The 17,264-nt window shown below is 46.1% G+C and overlaps 1 protein-coding gene across 6 annotated transcripts in view; it reads right to left on the reverse strand.

The window, feature by feature from the left end:
• Positions 1-4,441: 4,441 nt before the first annotated feature.
• The window catches only part of PIGG (phosphatidylinositol glycan anchor biosynthesis class G), a 133,640-nt gene continuing 120,817 nt past the window's right edge, over positions 4,442-17,264 (reverse strand). For all 6 annotated transcript variants that reach the window (XM_030566185.1, XM_030566183.1, XM_030566184.1 and 3 more), the window contains one exon: positions 4,442-6,805. In XM_030566185.1, coding sequence (XP_030422045.1) covers positions 6,580-6,805 — 226 coding nt within the window. In that variant the 3' untranslated portion in view covers positions 4,442-6,579. The remainder of the gene's footprint in view (positions 6,806-17,264) is intronic.

Consider the following 17,264-nt stretch of genomic DNA (forward strand, 5'->3'; position numbering starts at 1 on the left):
CCAACTACAAAACCAGTTTCTCCTCCCTTGGTTTTCACACCTCAACTGCTAGAACAGGGCCTCATCCTCCCTGACTGAACTAACCTCATTATCTCTAGCTTGCCTGCATATATATACCTGCCCCTGGAAATTTCCACTACATGCATCTGATGAAGTGGGTATTCACCCACGAAAGCTCATGCTCCTAAACGTCTGTTAGTCTATAAGGTGCCACAGCATTCTTTGCTGCTTTTACAGATCCAGACTAACACGGCTACCCTTCTGATACCTGTTCTTCACCTCACTTTCATCTTCTATAATTTGCTTTCCCCTCTTGCTCCTCTGACAGTTCTTTACATGTGTAACACCTGACACCCTTCTGAAGGGTCATTATGCTTCTCACAACACTTTCCTCAGCTCTCCATCTGCCCAAACCAGACTGCATAGAACTTTCTGGCTTACACATTCCATCCTCTTAAAGGGACATCCCTTGAAACCTTCTTCTTTCTGACGGAATAGCAGTATAGAGAAAAGTATTGCTTCATTTACAGTGTAGTCCTGTTATCACACTTAACTTACCTGCTGCATGTGTTTTGCAAGCCACACAACTTTGTACCCATTTACCATCACTCGTAGTCAGGAAAGACGCATGTCACCTCAACTACGTTCCTATAAAGTGCACTATACTGCAGTCTCCCTGCTGGTATGTTCATATTTGCTTGCACCGGTGCTCTGCTACTTGATAGGTTCTGAGCTAATGGGAAACTTAAGGTTTGGCTTCTTTGGCTACAGTCTCATGGGTATTGGTAGGAACCGGATTGGGAAATTGTGGAAGGGAATTTTATTTTATTTTATTTTTTTAAAAACATATAAAAGAAGGTGGAAATGAGCTAGCCAATTTCAGAATGTCATCATTAGAGGCACAAGCAATGGAATCTCTTGCTGGGAAATCTTCAATACTCTTGTCCAGTATTTGATTTAATGAGGACATGAATAGCAGGGGGACAATAACCCCTCCCACCCCTGCATAAAGGTTGCCTGGTTGCAACAATACCCGGATGACATTTAGTAACTAGAGTAATGCTACCAGCAGTATCAAGTTACACAAGAAGTTTTAATTTATAACAGAATTCAGTTACTTCAGTCAATTCATGGTATTGGTTTAATTTTGAACCCACTGACACCAACAACTCTAGTCACATGAACACAGTAATGGCCATCCAGCAGCAGAGCCCAATGAAGGCAATCTGGGGTCCCCAGCCACACCAGAGTTTCAACCCTTGCACCATGGCCCCAGCTGGTACTTGAAGTGGCAATATCCTGGGTCCCCCCGTTCCTTCCCAGAGAGGCAAGGGCAGCTGTATGGGCCCCGTCCACCCTGACAGGATTGGCAGTAGGAACTCCCATTGATCAGGAGCAGCTGCGAAGGTCCCCTTTACCCCCTGGAGCAGCAGCATTGGCAGACATTCAGGCCCATTATGTCCCTCAGCAGCCAGGGTGTGTCTGCTTGTTTGGGGGTGCAGAAGCACAGGGCTCTGCCCTTCCTGCCTTGCAGAGATCTGTACTGGGGGGCTAGCAAAGCCCCCACAGCAGTGGGTCATGGACTTAACATCCCATCAAGGCACATGGGGCTGTTCACACATCTCCCGTCTACTGTTCCAGATTTCTGCAGACGCAGTTACATTTCACTGTGTTGGTTACACTTGAGTCATGTTTTCAAGCATTACTTCAAAAGCATTCGAGGTAGGAGCTTTGTTTTCAAAGCAGGTGGAGATTCTGAGGTCATCTCATGTTTTCAGAAGCCAGAGCCCTAGCCAAGAGCCTACTGTGTCCATGCCTTAATCCAGCCTTGCCCAGCAACATTAACAAGTTGTGAGTAAACTGAGCTCTCTAGCAGCATTGAACTAAGGGTAACAAATCAGATTTGCCAAACCAGTAAGTCTAATGCTTTCCCATTGGGGAACAGACCCTCAACCTTCCCCGAACACCCTACCAAATAAATGGTTTTTGCTGCATGCCTAGAAGGTTCTCAAGTCTGGTCTACTTCAAATCAAAGAGGGGACGCAAGGCCCTCATAGTGAATGTCCTGCCAGCAGCCCCCTCCCTTTTTTAATTGAAAAGGAGCTTTTTAGGGAAAACATCCCCTTAAATTCCACCTGGAGACCAATAAGGAGCCAGAGCAGACCCTGGCACCTGAGTGTCATGTGTTGTCGGGGAGATGCTCTACTCACAAAGAGCTACGCCACTTTCTGCACCCGCTTCTGTCTCAAAAAATGGCAGTCTGGTTCACCACACTGCAATGGTTTAACCTTGAGGCGCTAAAGGGGTGAACAGTGGCAAGGTCGCATCTGAACAGAAAGGTCGCATCCTCAGGGCCAAGTGCAGATGATAAAAAAAAGATGACAGGGTTACAGCTGGAATATCCAGTAGCACAGCTGGGGTCCAAAACACACTACAATGGGTCTGTCTACACTACCACGGTAGGTTGACCTACGCTACGCAACTCCAGCTATGTGAATAATGTAGCTGGAGTCGACGTACCTTAGATCAAGTTACCGTCTACAATGCAGGAGGGCAATGGACTCCCATTGACTTACCTTACTCTTCTTGTCAGGGTGTGTGTGTGTGTGGCGGGGGGGGATACAGGGGTCGACTGAAGAGTGATCTGCAGTCGATTTGGTGGGTCTTTACTAGACCTGCTAAATTGACCGCTGGTGGATCGATCTCAGAGCGTCGATCCCGGCTGTAGTGTAGACCTGCTCTAAGTTGCAAACTCTGGTGACCAATGGCAGACACTCCTTCAGAACTAGTGATATTATCTTGGCTATCTCCTCAGGCTGTTTTCCCCAACATCCCCTCCATCTTTTCTGGGTTGAGCTATATATAGCCAGCACACTTGCATCCATGCCCCAATCTCAATTTGAGATTGGCTGGTGTGTTGAGCTGCATCCTTCTCCAAGCTGGATGAGTGGATGAGAAGCACACATTTGGGTGTCGTCAGCATACTGAAACACACCGTAACCAATACCTCCTTACGAACCCCCCTCAGGACCCCATGTGCAGCTATGCTATTTTCCACGCTACAAAGGCATTTCTCTGTAAAACTATGAGAAAAGGATTCCAGGCTGCTCCACTGATATTCTGACACTTGCTCTCCAAACTTCTGAGTACTGTGCATTTGAACAGCAACAAATCTCATGAACTTCAAGGTGACAGTTCAAAAGTCTCTCTCATCATTTTTCAAGCTGCTTTTTCTTAAAAAGAACCTCACCTTCTCTTGTTGAAGTGCTGCTACTATTCTTGTTCAGACCCTTCCAATGTCAAGTGCAGCAAAAAGTGGTGAAGCTGGAAAAACGTTCATTATGAAGTAGATTTGAGATAGGAAAGCGTACATTGTGTACATAAAGCAGTATGCACTCTGAGTCTGACCATTCATCTCTCCTATAGAATGAATCTACTTCTGGAGCCCACTTTTTTCCTTACTAGCTAGAAGCCATAAAACCAGAACTCAGGAAAAAGAAGGATACCACCATTTACCTATGCGTGATACTTTCTGAATTCATTTGCAGTGCCTGTTCCCCTTGTTTAAACTCAAGCTTTGGGCCTAACTCCCCATTTCACCACACCAGCTCCATGTGGGTGGAACTCAATTCCAAGCACACCAGCAACAATATTTCATTTAAAAAACTTAAGAGTGAGAACCACAGCTCAAAAACTGAAGCCACCACATTTTCTTGCCATACAGCCAAAAATGAAGAGTTAGGGCCTGTGGATGGGTGATCAAAATGCCTCCCTCACAGCTCAGGCCTGACAAGCCCAAACACCCTACTGTAACACGTAGAGTAGTTGTCCATCTGCTGCCCCTCGGTGTGACCTGCACACACTTCCACACTGTGTGGAGGCAATGCAACTGTGGGAGTTAGTGCTGGTCCAATCAAAATTTCTTTTTGCAAACTGCTGTTGACTATCATATCCTTCCAAGCTGAGCATGCCATATTACAGCGGTGTCATCTCTCATCTCACCGCCCACAAGGCCAAAGGAAGAGTTCCCAACATATGAGGATAAATTGCTTAGATAAGTATCTTCAGGCCAGAAGGGACTACTATGATCATTCAGTCTGACCTCCTGCAGAACAATCCATACAATTGCAATCAATAATTCCTGTAGTGGAGGATTTTAAATTGATTTGCTGGACCCCAGAGGCAGCTTCCCATATCTGTGTGTGTTAGCATTTCTCCCTCCACCCATCAGGCTCTAGGCCCCTGTAATTACATCCTAGACTAAAATTAGGAAGTGTTGCTCAGGAATTTACCAAATATAGAAGATGGCAATAATCCCTATGCTGTTGCCAAGCAACAAATAACCAGAAAAATATTCGACCTGAGTATAAAGAGAATTCTCATTGTGCTATGTGCGTGCGAGACATTTTAGCAAATACAAAATACTTCCAATATTCAACACTTTGTAGTTAAAGCGTTTTTATTTAAGAAAGGGTATCCAGAAAATGAAAGTTTGCCCTAACACAGGTCACAATTAATGATGTTCAAGAGCCATCAGTTTCTTATGTAGTTTTCTCCAGCTGAACACCAGTTATAGAAGGCCAACATTTTGAGATTGCCCATTCACAGAATTCACATTATCGTGATTAAAATAGGCCGTTGGCTCCTTTTGGTAACAGAGATGCCATATACCAGAATAGATGTGGCCTCTTTCTGAACCTCACAGTGTCTGAAAGTTGAGATGAAGGTTATAAGCAACCCTAACAAATGGGCCATCAGCCTCAGGAGTGAATTACAGGTCTCAAAAGCATTTGTTTTCAAACGGATGCAGTACAAGAGGGTACATCATCTGTTAAACCCATCAATATACCTCTAATACATTTAACTGTGATACTGATTGTGATTATGTTACTACACAGGTCAGAGTGAGAGTTTAAAAAAATATGGAAAGACTACTTAAATCTAGTATAGTTAACATTGATTTGTTTTCTTGATGATAGCTTGGAAAATAGCAAGATGTGCATTTACTGTGCCACATTCCCTGGGGGCATGTTGTGAGGTTTCAGGCTATCAGACAAGTGCATCCGGAGCATAAGTAGGGAATCTGACATCATAACATACCTTAGTGCTTGAAACTGACTCTATTAGCCCTTCCAATGCTCAAAGCTCTAATGCTTCTGTAATGTGTGAAAATCAAACAGGTTAAAATCTAATCATACATATTTAATAATAAGCAGCAACACATTCTAGAACTGAGCATTCAGACTCTGTAAAAGATTCATTACTTTGTCTGCCCTTAATGCTTCTTATTCATTGTATGATGCTCAGGAAAAGGAATACAGAAGTCTCACACACTTAATCATGGCATTCCTCTACAGGATGGAATACTGCATTTATAGGGAAAAATGCATACATTAAGAAAACTGCTAGAAAAACTGACACTGAATTATTGCACAGAACCCACCCACTAGTTTGATGAAAAGGTTAAATATATACGGGGAAAAACACAAATATCAGTTAAAGAATATAAGATCTTGTAAGTTTCACCAAGAAATCCTGCATTATCTTGCAGTGACAATCTAAAAGGAAGGAAACTGTCATTCCACATTATGGTGACTGCAAAGTCAATCCCACACATTTACAGCATGTAAAATACATATTTCTCATTTCATAAATGCCTGCTAGGCACTGACATACGTATTTACACAAATCTGCAATTTCAAGGAACTCACGTTTATAGAATTACATATTATTTAATAGAACTGAAAATATTTAATACCACAGTGAGTTGTCAGGCTTCAACTATCAAAGTATCTACCAATGTAGGCTTGGCATTACATATTGCCTTCACCTAGTAACCTTCTCATTGTCAACCTCAAATATACATAAACAAGTAAGATTTGAACATTATTTGTTCCACACAATAGAAAAATAATATTCTTCAATTTACAAACACACCTTAATCTTATGACTAAAGTCCACAAGGTTACTTCAAACTAATGTTATTCCAGTTTATAATGGCTTTTGGGACTGTGGTTTTAATGAATTACCTTTAATATTTTATTGTCTAGCTAAAAATAGCTGTATAAAGATTGTGCCACAAACCAGCAATTTTAGAGTAACTGAAGAAATCTAAACTTAGTGAGCACAGTTTTTCACCTAATTGAATGAGGACAGTCAAGTGTGTCCTCATTTAAAGCCCGATATCTCCCATTGATCGGGATCAGGCCCTTAACATTGAAGGCAATGGTGACACTGACAAAACACCAATAAGACTTCATTACTAAGGAAGTTCTTAATATCTGATGCCTCATTAAATAAGATGGTAGTGGCTGCAATGGTGAAGATGGTAAAGATCTGAGTTCTGAAGTAACTGATACAGAATAAGGGAGCTGTAACTAATGATGAAAAGGTGGGTTTACTCTGATTAAACATTCTGAAACACAAACCTATTTAAATAAAACAAGCCTTTTATAACATACGTTTTCCAACAAATGAAAGAATTAAATTTCACAGGATAATTTAAAACCATTATTTTCATTATACGACTCCAGTCTGTGGAGTACTGTGATGACAGCCTTTGGAACAATACATTCACTTTCAGTCGTGGATTTTCTGAGACCGGTTCTGATCCATGGCTGTAAAGAACAGGCAAACAGCAGCTGTGATGAATACACGCACTCCCTCATAAAGAAGTTTAGGTGAGAACACACTCCATATGAACAAGTGGTACCGTAGACCCGTTACCAAAATGATGTAGACTGTGACTGGAACCGAACATATCAGTGCATAGCAGAAACAGCCATGACCCATTGCTGCCGAATTCCTGTTAAAAGAAAAAAAAAAAGTTAATGTTCACGTACTATAGATTCCAAGATCAGAGGGATCATTTTAGCTATCTGGTATGACCTCCTTGTGTGACACAAGCCAAAGAACATCCCCCTCCAACTGCAAACTCAGAGCAGATACTTTAGAAAAACACCTTGCGGTGATTTAAAAATGGTCAGTTATGGAGAGTCCACCATGACCTTTGGTAAACTGTTCCAATGGTTAATTACTGTCACTGTCAAAAATTTACACCTTATTTCCTGTCTGAATTGGCCCAGCTTTAACTTCCAGCCACTGGATCATGTTCTACCTCTCTGTTGGACTGAAGACATCATTATTAAATACTGTTCCCCCTGTATGTACTTAGACTGTACTCAAGTCACCCCATAACCTTCTCTCTGTTAATCTGAATAGACTGAGCTCCTTGAGTCTATCACTATAAGGCATTTTTTCTAATTCTTTAATAATTCCTGTGACATTTCTCTGAACCTTCTCCAATTTATCAACATCCTTCTTGAATTGCGGGCACCAGAACTAGAAATAGTATACCAGCCGCGGTTGTACCAGTGCCAAATACAGAAGTAAAATAACCTCTTTACTGCTATTTGAGATCCTGTTTATACATGCAAGTATCACATTAGCTCTTTTGGCCACAGCATCACATTGGGAGCTCATGTTCTCTGATAATTCACCATGACCCCAAATCTTTTTGAGTCCTCCATCCAGTAAGCATGGCCCAGGGCAGTAGTACCCAAACTTTTTCATCTGGCAGGTGCCAGATGATAAGCCGCCGAGGACCATGGCTGGCTGATAAGCATCCGCCGAAACGCTGTCGAGAAGCGGCAACATCAAGAGCTGTCACTGCTGAAATGCCACTGAGAAGCAGCAGCATCAAGAGGTGTCGCTACTGAAATGCCACTGAGAAGCAGCATCATCAAGAGGTGTCGCCACCGAAATGCCGCCAAAAATTAGCGGCATTTCGGCGGCGATGCCTCTTGATGCGGCTGCTTTTCGGCAGCTTTTTGGTGGCGATGCCTCTTGACGTTGCTGCTTTTTGGTGACATTTCAGCAGATGCTTGTCCGCCGGCCAGTACGTGGGTGCAGATAGATGCTCCAGCAGGTGCCATGGAGCCCACAGGCACTGCATTGGGGATCACTGGCCCAGAGTCTTTATTCTTTGATGCATACATTTACACTCAGTTGTATTAAAACACATATTGTTTGCCTGTGCCTAACTTACCAAGTTGTGTGTCAGCTGCAAACTTTATCAGTGATGATTTTATGTTTACTTTCCAAGTCACTGCTAAAAATGTTAAATAGCATAGGGTCAAGAACTTATCCCTGTAGGGAACACATCTGCTCAATGAGGATTCCCTATTTGCAATTGCATTTTGAGACTTACCAGTTAGCCAGTTTTTAATCCATTTAATATCATTCTACTCTTTTTTAATAAAAATATCATGTGGTCCAAGTCAAATGCCTTACAAAAGTCTTAGTAACAGAAGTCAACACTATTACTTTTACCAACCCAACTTGTAATCTCATCAAAGTTAGTCTGACAAGGTCTGTTTTGCGTAAACCCATGTTGATTTGCATTAATTACATTACCTTCCTTTGATTCTTGATTAATCGAGTCTCATGTCAGCCACGCCATTATTTTGCCCGGGATCAATGCCAGGCTGACAGGCCTATAATTATTCAGGAAATCCCATTTACCCTTTTTAAAAACTGGCAGAACATTAGCTTTCTTCTGGTACTTCCCCACTGCTTCAAAACTTATTGAAAATAAACATTAATGGTCCAGTGAGCACCTCAGCCAGCTCTTTTAAAACTCTGGGATGCAAGTTATCTGAGCCTGCTGAGTTAATAAAATGTTGAACCTTAGTAGTTTCTGTTTAACATCCTTCAGAGACTGGAGTGGAATGGAAAGTGTTATCAACATGCAATAAGATGTCATCTGTTTTTCCCCCAAATACAGAACTGAAATCTTTATTGAACACTTCTGCCTTGCTGCATTATTACTGATAATAGTAACAGCCCAGTACCAATGTCAGGATTCTCACCCCCATCCCGCAAAATGAACAAACACCTGTTATATAGATCTCTCAACTTTTCGTATCTTCATCTAACATTGTTTTATTATAAAGGCACCTCTTACATGATCATCTTTATTTAGAAGACTAATGCCATATTTATTATTCAACGGCAATAATGTAACTAAAAAGGGTTTCTCTATTGCCTTATATATCTTTGTCCTTTTCCGTACAGCCTCTGAAGCATCTGTCACTGCAGCAGCTGACCACCACAATAAAGGTGCCTGATACTATGGCGATGGGAGTCATCTGTGTATGGAGATAGATATCCAGATGTCTACTTTCAATATTTTTTCTATGTAAAGACTCCATAAAAGTTATGTTGGCAACTTTTAACAATGAAGGATGTGTCTTTTGCACTGTTCCCCTTCTGATGCACAAGCCCCACGTTTCTGCAGAACCATTCTATAGGAAGGGGTGATGACAATTTTCCCAAGACTAGTTTTCCCCTCTTTGCTGGATGGTACAGAACAGAAAAGGATTATTTATGTCTTAGTGAGAGCTCTCTAACATTAGTAAAGGGTAATTGGGCAGTGCACAAAACTTGGCACTCTCAAAATGAACTGCTGCCAAGAAGCGAAGATACTGTATTAAAGCAATGTAAAAATGAGAGTATTAGAAAAGTTAACAAGCTTGGCTTTATATATGCCCTCCAGAAAAAGATTGTATTTCAAAGTGAGAGAGAGCAGTCAATTAAATCCATGTCATAAAGGCTGACAGCTTAGCATCATCCTAACCATAAATTAGTCTTCTCATAAAGTACAGATCTGCCAATCCAGTGAAATATTAGAAGTCTGATGGAAGTAGTATATTCTCATTTTTTGACATAGTTTTTAACAGATTTCCCTCATGACCCAAACCCCAGGCTATACCGTCTCCATTGGTAAAACTGCAACTCTATCCCTTTTCCTTCTCTTCTGCAACTCTGAACTTCTGCAACTTTTATCCGGCCCCCCACCCCCCATTCTCATTTGCCCCCTTTTCTCCCTTCCCTTTAGCTAGCAGGATCCCGCATCACAGGAGAGCTCAGCCGGATGTTCCTCTCTCAGAATGATCTAGCCCAGTTGTTTTGCCCAATGTGTCGCAACAAGCTTCTTCTCAACTCAATCTGTGTGGTCGGAATCCTGGTACCCACATGATACGAGTCAGAAGACACCCAAATGAGGCAGTGTGGAAATGGAAGGCTCTGTAGAAAGTACCCAGGATTGCAAGATATGCAGACTCACTGTTTCTATTCAGAGGCACTTCCCTCTATAGTAGTGATGTCACAGTAGTGCATACCCTCCCTGCCTTCCACATGCGTGTGTCTTGACTTAGCTCGGCAGAGATTGCTCACCCACTCCAAATTATGCGCGCCTGGTCAGGTTGGTAGATGGAACAAAGCTCAGTGAATGGAGGGAATAATATGATAAGAAAGTTTCTTTCCACAAAGATTTTTATTTTCTTAGTAACCAAGCCCATGAACAGAATCCATAGATTATAGTTTGTATAGACTCAGATTCTGAGTGGATAGTGAATGACATTCCTCTCAGTTTTTAACTACATGAACCTTGATATTCTTCTGAACAGAAAATCATTTAAGATGGCCAGGTAGGTCTAAGATACACTGTCTTTTTATATTAGTGACAAAATATCAAGCCCTCAAATTGTCATGGTTTATATGGGTCACTAAATACATGAATATACTATTCTTTAAGTTCAGTTAGTAACTTCAGGCCAAATCCTGCTCCCATTGAAATCAACTGCAAAACTCCTACTGATTTCAGGGGGAAAAATAATGGGCCACTGCAGCATATTTCCACTCTGGCAATTGATTAAAAATGGCAGTGCCATATTCATTGTTACTCAGCAACTCCAGAACAAATATGCTCAGTTTATAAATAAATGTCATTCCCTAACTACCAAGCCACGGAAACTCAGCTAAGATAGAAGAATAGGCTAGGTTTCTCCCTTCTTACACATAACCAATAAAATATTCTGTAGGCAAAATTAGACCTCAGTTACACCAGTAAATTTCTATTGTCTTCATTGGCTTGTGCAAATGTAACTGATTCTAAATTTAATACGGTATTTTGTTACTACATAGACTGAACAGAATCTGCAGCTCACTCAATCCTAGCAGTCTGTGCTAACTGAAGTAAAAAGTAGCGGAAATTTGTCACTAAACATATGGCATGTCTACACTTACCGAGGATCGACACTGCAGATATCGATGCACTGGGGATCAATTTAGCAGGTCTAGTGAAGACCTGCTAAATCAACTGCAGATCACCCTTCTGTCGACTCCGACAGGAACGAGAAGCGTAAGATAAGTCGATGAGACAGTGTCTCCCATTGACTCAGTGCAGTGTAGACCCACAGTAAGTAAAAGACAATTACTCACCTTTGTAACTGTTCGAGATGTGTTGCTCATATCCATTCCAATTAGGTGTGCGGGCACCACGTGCACGTTCATCGGAAGATTTTTATCCTAGCAATACTTGGTGGGTCAGCTGGGTCACCCCCTGGAGTGGCATCGTTATGGCGCTGGATATATGCCCCTGCCGACCCAACGAGCCTTCAGTTCCTTCTTGCTGGCTACTCTGACAGAGGAGAAGGAGGGCGGGTTTGGAATGGATATGAGCAACACATCTCAAAGAACAACAGTTACAAAGGTGAGTAACTGTCTTTTCTTCTTTGAGTGCTTGCTTATATCGATTTCATTTAGGTGACTCCCAAGCCTTACCTAGGCGGTGGGGTAGGAGTGGGATGTTGCAGAATGTAAGACTGCTGAGCCAAACACCGCATCATCCCTGGACTGTTGCACCAATGCTTAATGTGATGCAAAGCTGTGAACCGATGACCAGGTAGCTGCACGACATATCTCCTGGATGGGTATATGCGCCAGGAAGGCGGCAGATGAAGCTTGAGCCCGAGTAGAGTGGGCGGCAAGGTGACTAGTTGGAACGTGGGCCAAGTCATAGCAGGTACAGATACAGGATGTCACAAGATGAAATTCGCTGCAAGGAGACCGGCAAGCCCTTCATTCGATCTGCCACCGCTACGAAGAGCTGGGGTGTCCATCTAAATGGCTTTGTTCTTTCAATATAAAAGGCGAGAGCCCTACGGATGTCTAAGGAGTGCAGCTGCTGTTCCCGACGCAACAAGTGGGGCTTCGGGAAGAAGACTGGAAGGAAGATGTCTTGATTGACATGAAAAGCCAACACCACCTTAGGGAGGAAGGTGGGGTGTGGTCGCAGCTGTACCTCGTCCTTATGAAACACTGTGCAGGGTGGGTCTGCTGTGAGAGCCCAAAGCTTGAACACTCACCTCGCCGATGTAATGGCGACGAGGAAGGCTGTCTTCCAGGAGAGGTACAGCAGCGAGCAGGTGACTAGCCGCTCGAAGGGAGCGCCCATAAGCTTGGCTAGAACGAGACTGAGGTCCCAGGTCGGGGCAGGACGTCGAACCTGTGGGTACAAACTTTCCAAGCCCTTGGGGAACCTTGAAACCATAGGGTGAGAAAAGACTGAGCGTCCGTTCTCCCCTGAGTGGAAGGCTGAGATGGCCGACAGATGCACTTTTATGGATGAAACCACTAGGCCGTGTTGCTTCAAGGACAAGAGGTAGTCCAGGACCATAGGGACTGGTATCTGTGTGAGAACAGCGTTACGTTGAGCGCATCAGCAGGAGAAACGCTTCCACTTGGCCAGGTGTCAACCTAGTGGAAGGTTTCCTACTGCCTAAGAGCACCTGTTGCACCGAGGCAGAGCAGTGCAACTCGGACTGGCTTAACCACGCAGCAACCATGCTGTGAAGTGAAGAGACTGTAGGTTTGGATGGCGAAGTCTGCTGTAGTCCTGACTTATGAGATCCGGCCAAAGTAGTAGGGGAAATGGGTTGGTCACCGACAGGTCGATCAACATGGTGTACCAGTGCTGCGTCGACCACACTGGGGCGATCATGACCAGGCAGGCCCTGTCTCTGCAGAGCTTGAGCAGGACTCTGTGGACCAGCGGGAACGGTGGAAAGGCATACAGCAGATGGTTCATTCACAGTATCAGGAATGCGTCTGAGAGGGAGCCAGAGAGCGACCCTGGAAGGAGCAGAACACGTGGCATTTCTGATTCTCGCGAGAGGTGAAAATTCATCCAGATGTCTGGATGAATGGATGACATCTGGATGAATCGACCACTCGTGGGTTAGGAAGGATCTGCTGAGGTAATCTGCCAGGGTGTTCTGAACTCCTGGGAGAAAGGATGCTACCAGGTCGATTGAGTGAGCTATGCAAAACTCCCAGAGCTGAATGGCTTCCTAACAAAGAGGGGAAGAGTGAGCTCCGCCCTTCCTGTTTATATAAAATATGGCTGTTGTGTTGTCCCTAAATGCTGAGGCACAACGGCCTTGGAGTTGATGAGAAAACACCTGGAACGCTAGGCAAACTGCTCACAGCTCCCGCACATTGATGTGTAAGGTTAACTCTTGAACCGACCAAAGGCCTTGTGTATGGAGACCCTCTAGGTGGGCACCCCAACCCAGAGATGATGCGTCTGTGGTTAGGGCCATCAAAGGTTGCAGTGGTTGGAATGGCATTCCTGCACAGACCAGGGAGGGGTTCAGCCACCAGGTCAGAGATGCTAAAATGTTCGAGGGAACCGTGACTACCATATCCAGGCTGTCTCGGCATGGTCAGTACACTGAGGCGAGCCAGGTTTGAAGTGGACAGAGGTGCAGTCTGGCGTGTTTGGTCACGAAGGTGCAGGCAGCCATGTGGCCTAGGAAACTGAGACGAGTGTGAATTGACGTTGTCGGGAAGGTTTGAAGGCCTTGAAAAACTGTTGCCATCGCTTGGAAGCAAGGCTGTGGCAGGCAAGCTCTGGCAAGACTGGAGTCCAGAATCACCCCAATGAAGTCTATTCTCTGCGTGGGTACCAGATTCGACTTCTCGGCGTTAATCATCAGGCCTAGTCTCGTGAAGAGATCTTTGATGATGCAGAGGTGACTACTCACCTGTGACTTGGAGGTCCCTCGAATGAGCCAATCATTGAGATACGGGTAGACGTGCACCCGATGATGGTGAAGAGAGGCAGCAACTACCACCATGCATTTTGTGAATACTCGCAGGGCCGTAGAAAGGCCGAATGGAAGGACCGTGAATTGAAAACGTTGATGATTGACCACGAAACGAAGGTACGGTCTGTGTGGTGGGTAAATTGCGATGTGGAAATACACGTCCTTCATATTGGTGGCGGCATACCAGTCTCTGGGATCCAAGGACGGGATGATGGTCCCCAGGGATACCATGCGGAACTTCAACTTTATCATGAACTTGTTGAGTCCTCGCAGGTCTAGAATCGGTCTAAGACCTCCCTTCGCCTTGGGGATTAGGAAGTAGTTGGAATAAAACCCCTTGCCCCTCAGGTCTTTTGGTACCTCCTCTATAGCTCCAATGGTTAGGAGCGTCTGGACCTCCCGTAAGAGGAATTGCTTGTGAGAGGGGTCCCTGAAGAGGGACGAGGAGGTGGGGTGGGAAGGAGGGAGTGAAACAAACTGAAGGTAGTATCCCAATTCCACCGTGCGCAGGACACAATGATCTGATGTTAGCTGGGACCACGCACGGAGGAAATGGGAGAGGCAGTTGTAAAAAGGTGGAGAAGGATCCGGGAAAACAACTGGTGCGCCGTCCTTGGGCGCCCCTTCAAAAGTTCTTTTTGGGCCCTGCAGATGGCTTTGGGCCCTGCAGATGATTTTGACCGCCCTGGGGTCCAGACTGCCTTCTACGATTCCCCCTGCCACGCCTTCTGGTGAAGTCCTGTCATGGCCTAGGAAGGGGGTAAGTGCGGTGAGGCTGGGGGCAGAAAGACCAGTGTGGGTTACTGGGGTGTGCACCCCAGCGAGCGCATAATTACTCTATTGTCCTTTAGACTTTCCAGCCTAAGGTCGGTCTTTTCTGAGGATAGCCCCTGGCCTTCAAAGGGCAAGTCCTGTAAAGTCTGCTGTAATTCAGGTGGAAGGCCTGACACCTGGAGCCAGGAGATGCATCTCATCGCCACTCCAGAAGCTAGAGTCCTAGCAGCAGAGTCCGCTGCGTCCAGAGAAGCTTGGAGGGAGGTTCTTGCTACCTTTTTCCCTTCTTCCAACAGGGCCGCAAATTCTTGGCGGGACTCCTGGGGAACAACCTCCGTGAACTTCCCCAGGGACATCCATGTATTATAGTTGTATCTGCTTAGGAGGTCCTGCTGGTTTGCTACCCTAAGCTGGAGGCCCCCAGCCGAATATATTTTGCGGCCTAGCAAGTCCATGCGCCTTGCCTCTTTGGACTTGGGAGCAGGAGCTTGCTGGCCATGACGTTCCCGCTCGTTGACCGACTGCACTACTAGGGAGCAAGGAGGAGGGTGCACGTACAGATATTTGTAGCCCTTGGAGGGCACCATGTACTTTCGCTCTACTCCCCTGGCAATGGGGGGAATAGAGGTTGGGGATTGCCAGATGGTATCAGCGTTCACCTGTATAGTGCGAATGAAGGGCAGGGCCACTCTTGTAGGGATGTCTGCTGACAAGATGTCCACGACTGGGTCCTCTATTTCAGGGACCTCCTCTACATGCAGATTCATATTCTGCGCCACCCGCCTCAAAAGGTCCTGATGGGCCTTAGGTCAATTGGGGGAGGGCCGGAGGAGGATGTCCCTGCCACTGCCTCATCTGGTGAGGAAGAAGAGAAAGGCCAGGGACAAGAGGATCCTGTGGGGGCTCCTATTCTTGAGGAGTGACGTCAGGCTCAAGTGGGGCCTGGGTATCTGCTGGTGGTACCGAAGCCTCATTCGTACCCATGGTGGGGGCGGCTTATAGTTGCCTCTGGCATCAGGTGTTCCGATGGAGCAGACCGTGGTGCAGCTGATGGATCACCTTGGGCTTGGTGGTACGCCTAATGTGTCCAGAAAGACCACTGATGGGCCCCTTGCTCGTGGCCATGGCTCTCCGGAAACGTGTGGCTAGGCACGTCCAAGTCGCGGTCCTGTGCGTAGGAAACACTACCAGCATGAGACGACACCGAGGTGTGTCTCGATGGCTAAGGCAGTGCTGAGCGGCCCTGAGAAGGAGCCCTGTCTCTGGCTGGTCGTTCCCGGGATGGCACTGGGGAGCTGTACCGGGAGCTGTAACGGTACCGTGAGCGAGACCGGGACCTACAACCATATTGGTGCCGGGAGGTCCACCGCGATCTCGATCCCCTTCGCCTGGAATGGCTGCGAGATGAGCGGTGCCATGAACGGTGCCGGGAGCTGGATTGGTACCAGGTAGGTGAGCGAGAGACTGAGCAGTGCCATGAATGTGACCGGTACCGCAATGGAGAGTGGTGCTGGGACTGTGAGTGGCGTCGGGACCGGGATTGGTGGCATGACTGAGATGGTCGGCGGGACCGAGATCTTGAACGATGTCTCTCAGCGGCTCACATGGAGGGTGGCCTCAGCAAGGCAGGCTTCCCAATAGATTGGATGACCCGCACTGGCGGTGCCAGGGGTTGAGGCAGCGCGGTCTCCGTCAGCGCAATCAACTCCCGTGCCATGGAAGTCTCCAGCGTGGATGGGAGAGCGAGCTCGACCATGGTGTGAGCCGGTGAGCTTTCAGGCACCGGACTCAATGGCCCTTGCAGGACTGGAACCGACGGTGCTGCGGCAGATGTCGGTGCCAGGCGATCTGTCTTAGACATATGCTCCTTCTACGGTGCGGATGATACCGAAGCCACTGGAGCTTTGAGTTGCTTCCTGGGCCGCAAGAACAGGGAGCAGTGCTGAGCCGACATTGGTGCAGGGGAGGGTCGGTACCGGGACTGCTTCACGGCACTGGAGCGGTCCGGAGCCAAAGGACCGCTCCTTACAGAAGCAGATTGTTCAATGCTCGGTACCGACGGTGCTGGGCTAAGTGCCGCCTCCATGAGGAGCTGTTTCAGACTAAAGTCTCGTTCCTTCTTCGTCCTCAGCTTAAAGGCTTTACAGATGCGGCACTTGTCAGGAAGATGGGTTTCCTCAAGGCACTTGAGGCAGGAGTCGTGGGGATCCCCTGTTGGCATCAGCTTTTGGCAGGCCGAGCACGGTTTGAATCCTGGTGACCCGGGCATGGGTCCCAGTACCTGGGGGGGGGGAAGGGGCTAATCCCCAGTCTCCCTTCAACTATATACACTAACTATATATATACAAACAACTAAGACTAACTATAACTGTAAAAGTTCGAACTATATACACAACTAACAGTAAAGAACTACGAGTAAGCTAGGGAAGTGGAGATCAGCTAAGCCGCGCTCCACAATTCCAACAACCGTCACGGGCGGTAAGAAGGAACTGAAGGGCCGTTGGGACGGCAGGGGTATATATCCGGAGCCATAAAGGC

The sequence above is a fragment of the Gopherus evgoodei genome, chromosome 6 (genome assembly GCF_007399415.2).
Source record: "Gopherus evgoodei ecotype Sinaloan lineage chromosome 6, rGopEvg1_v1.p, whole genome shotgun sequence".
Taxonomy (NCBI): domain Eukaryota; kingdom Metazoa; phylum Chordata; order Testudines; family Testudinidae; genus Gopherus; species Gopherus evgoodei.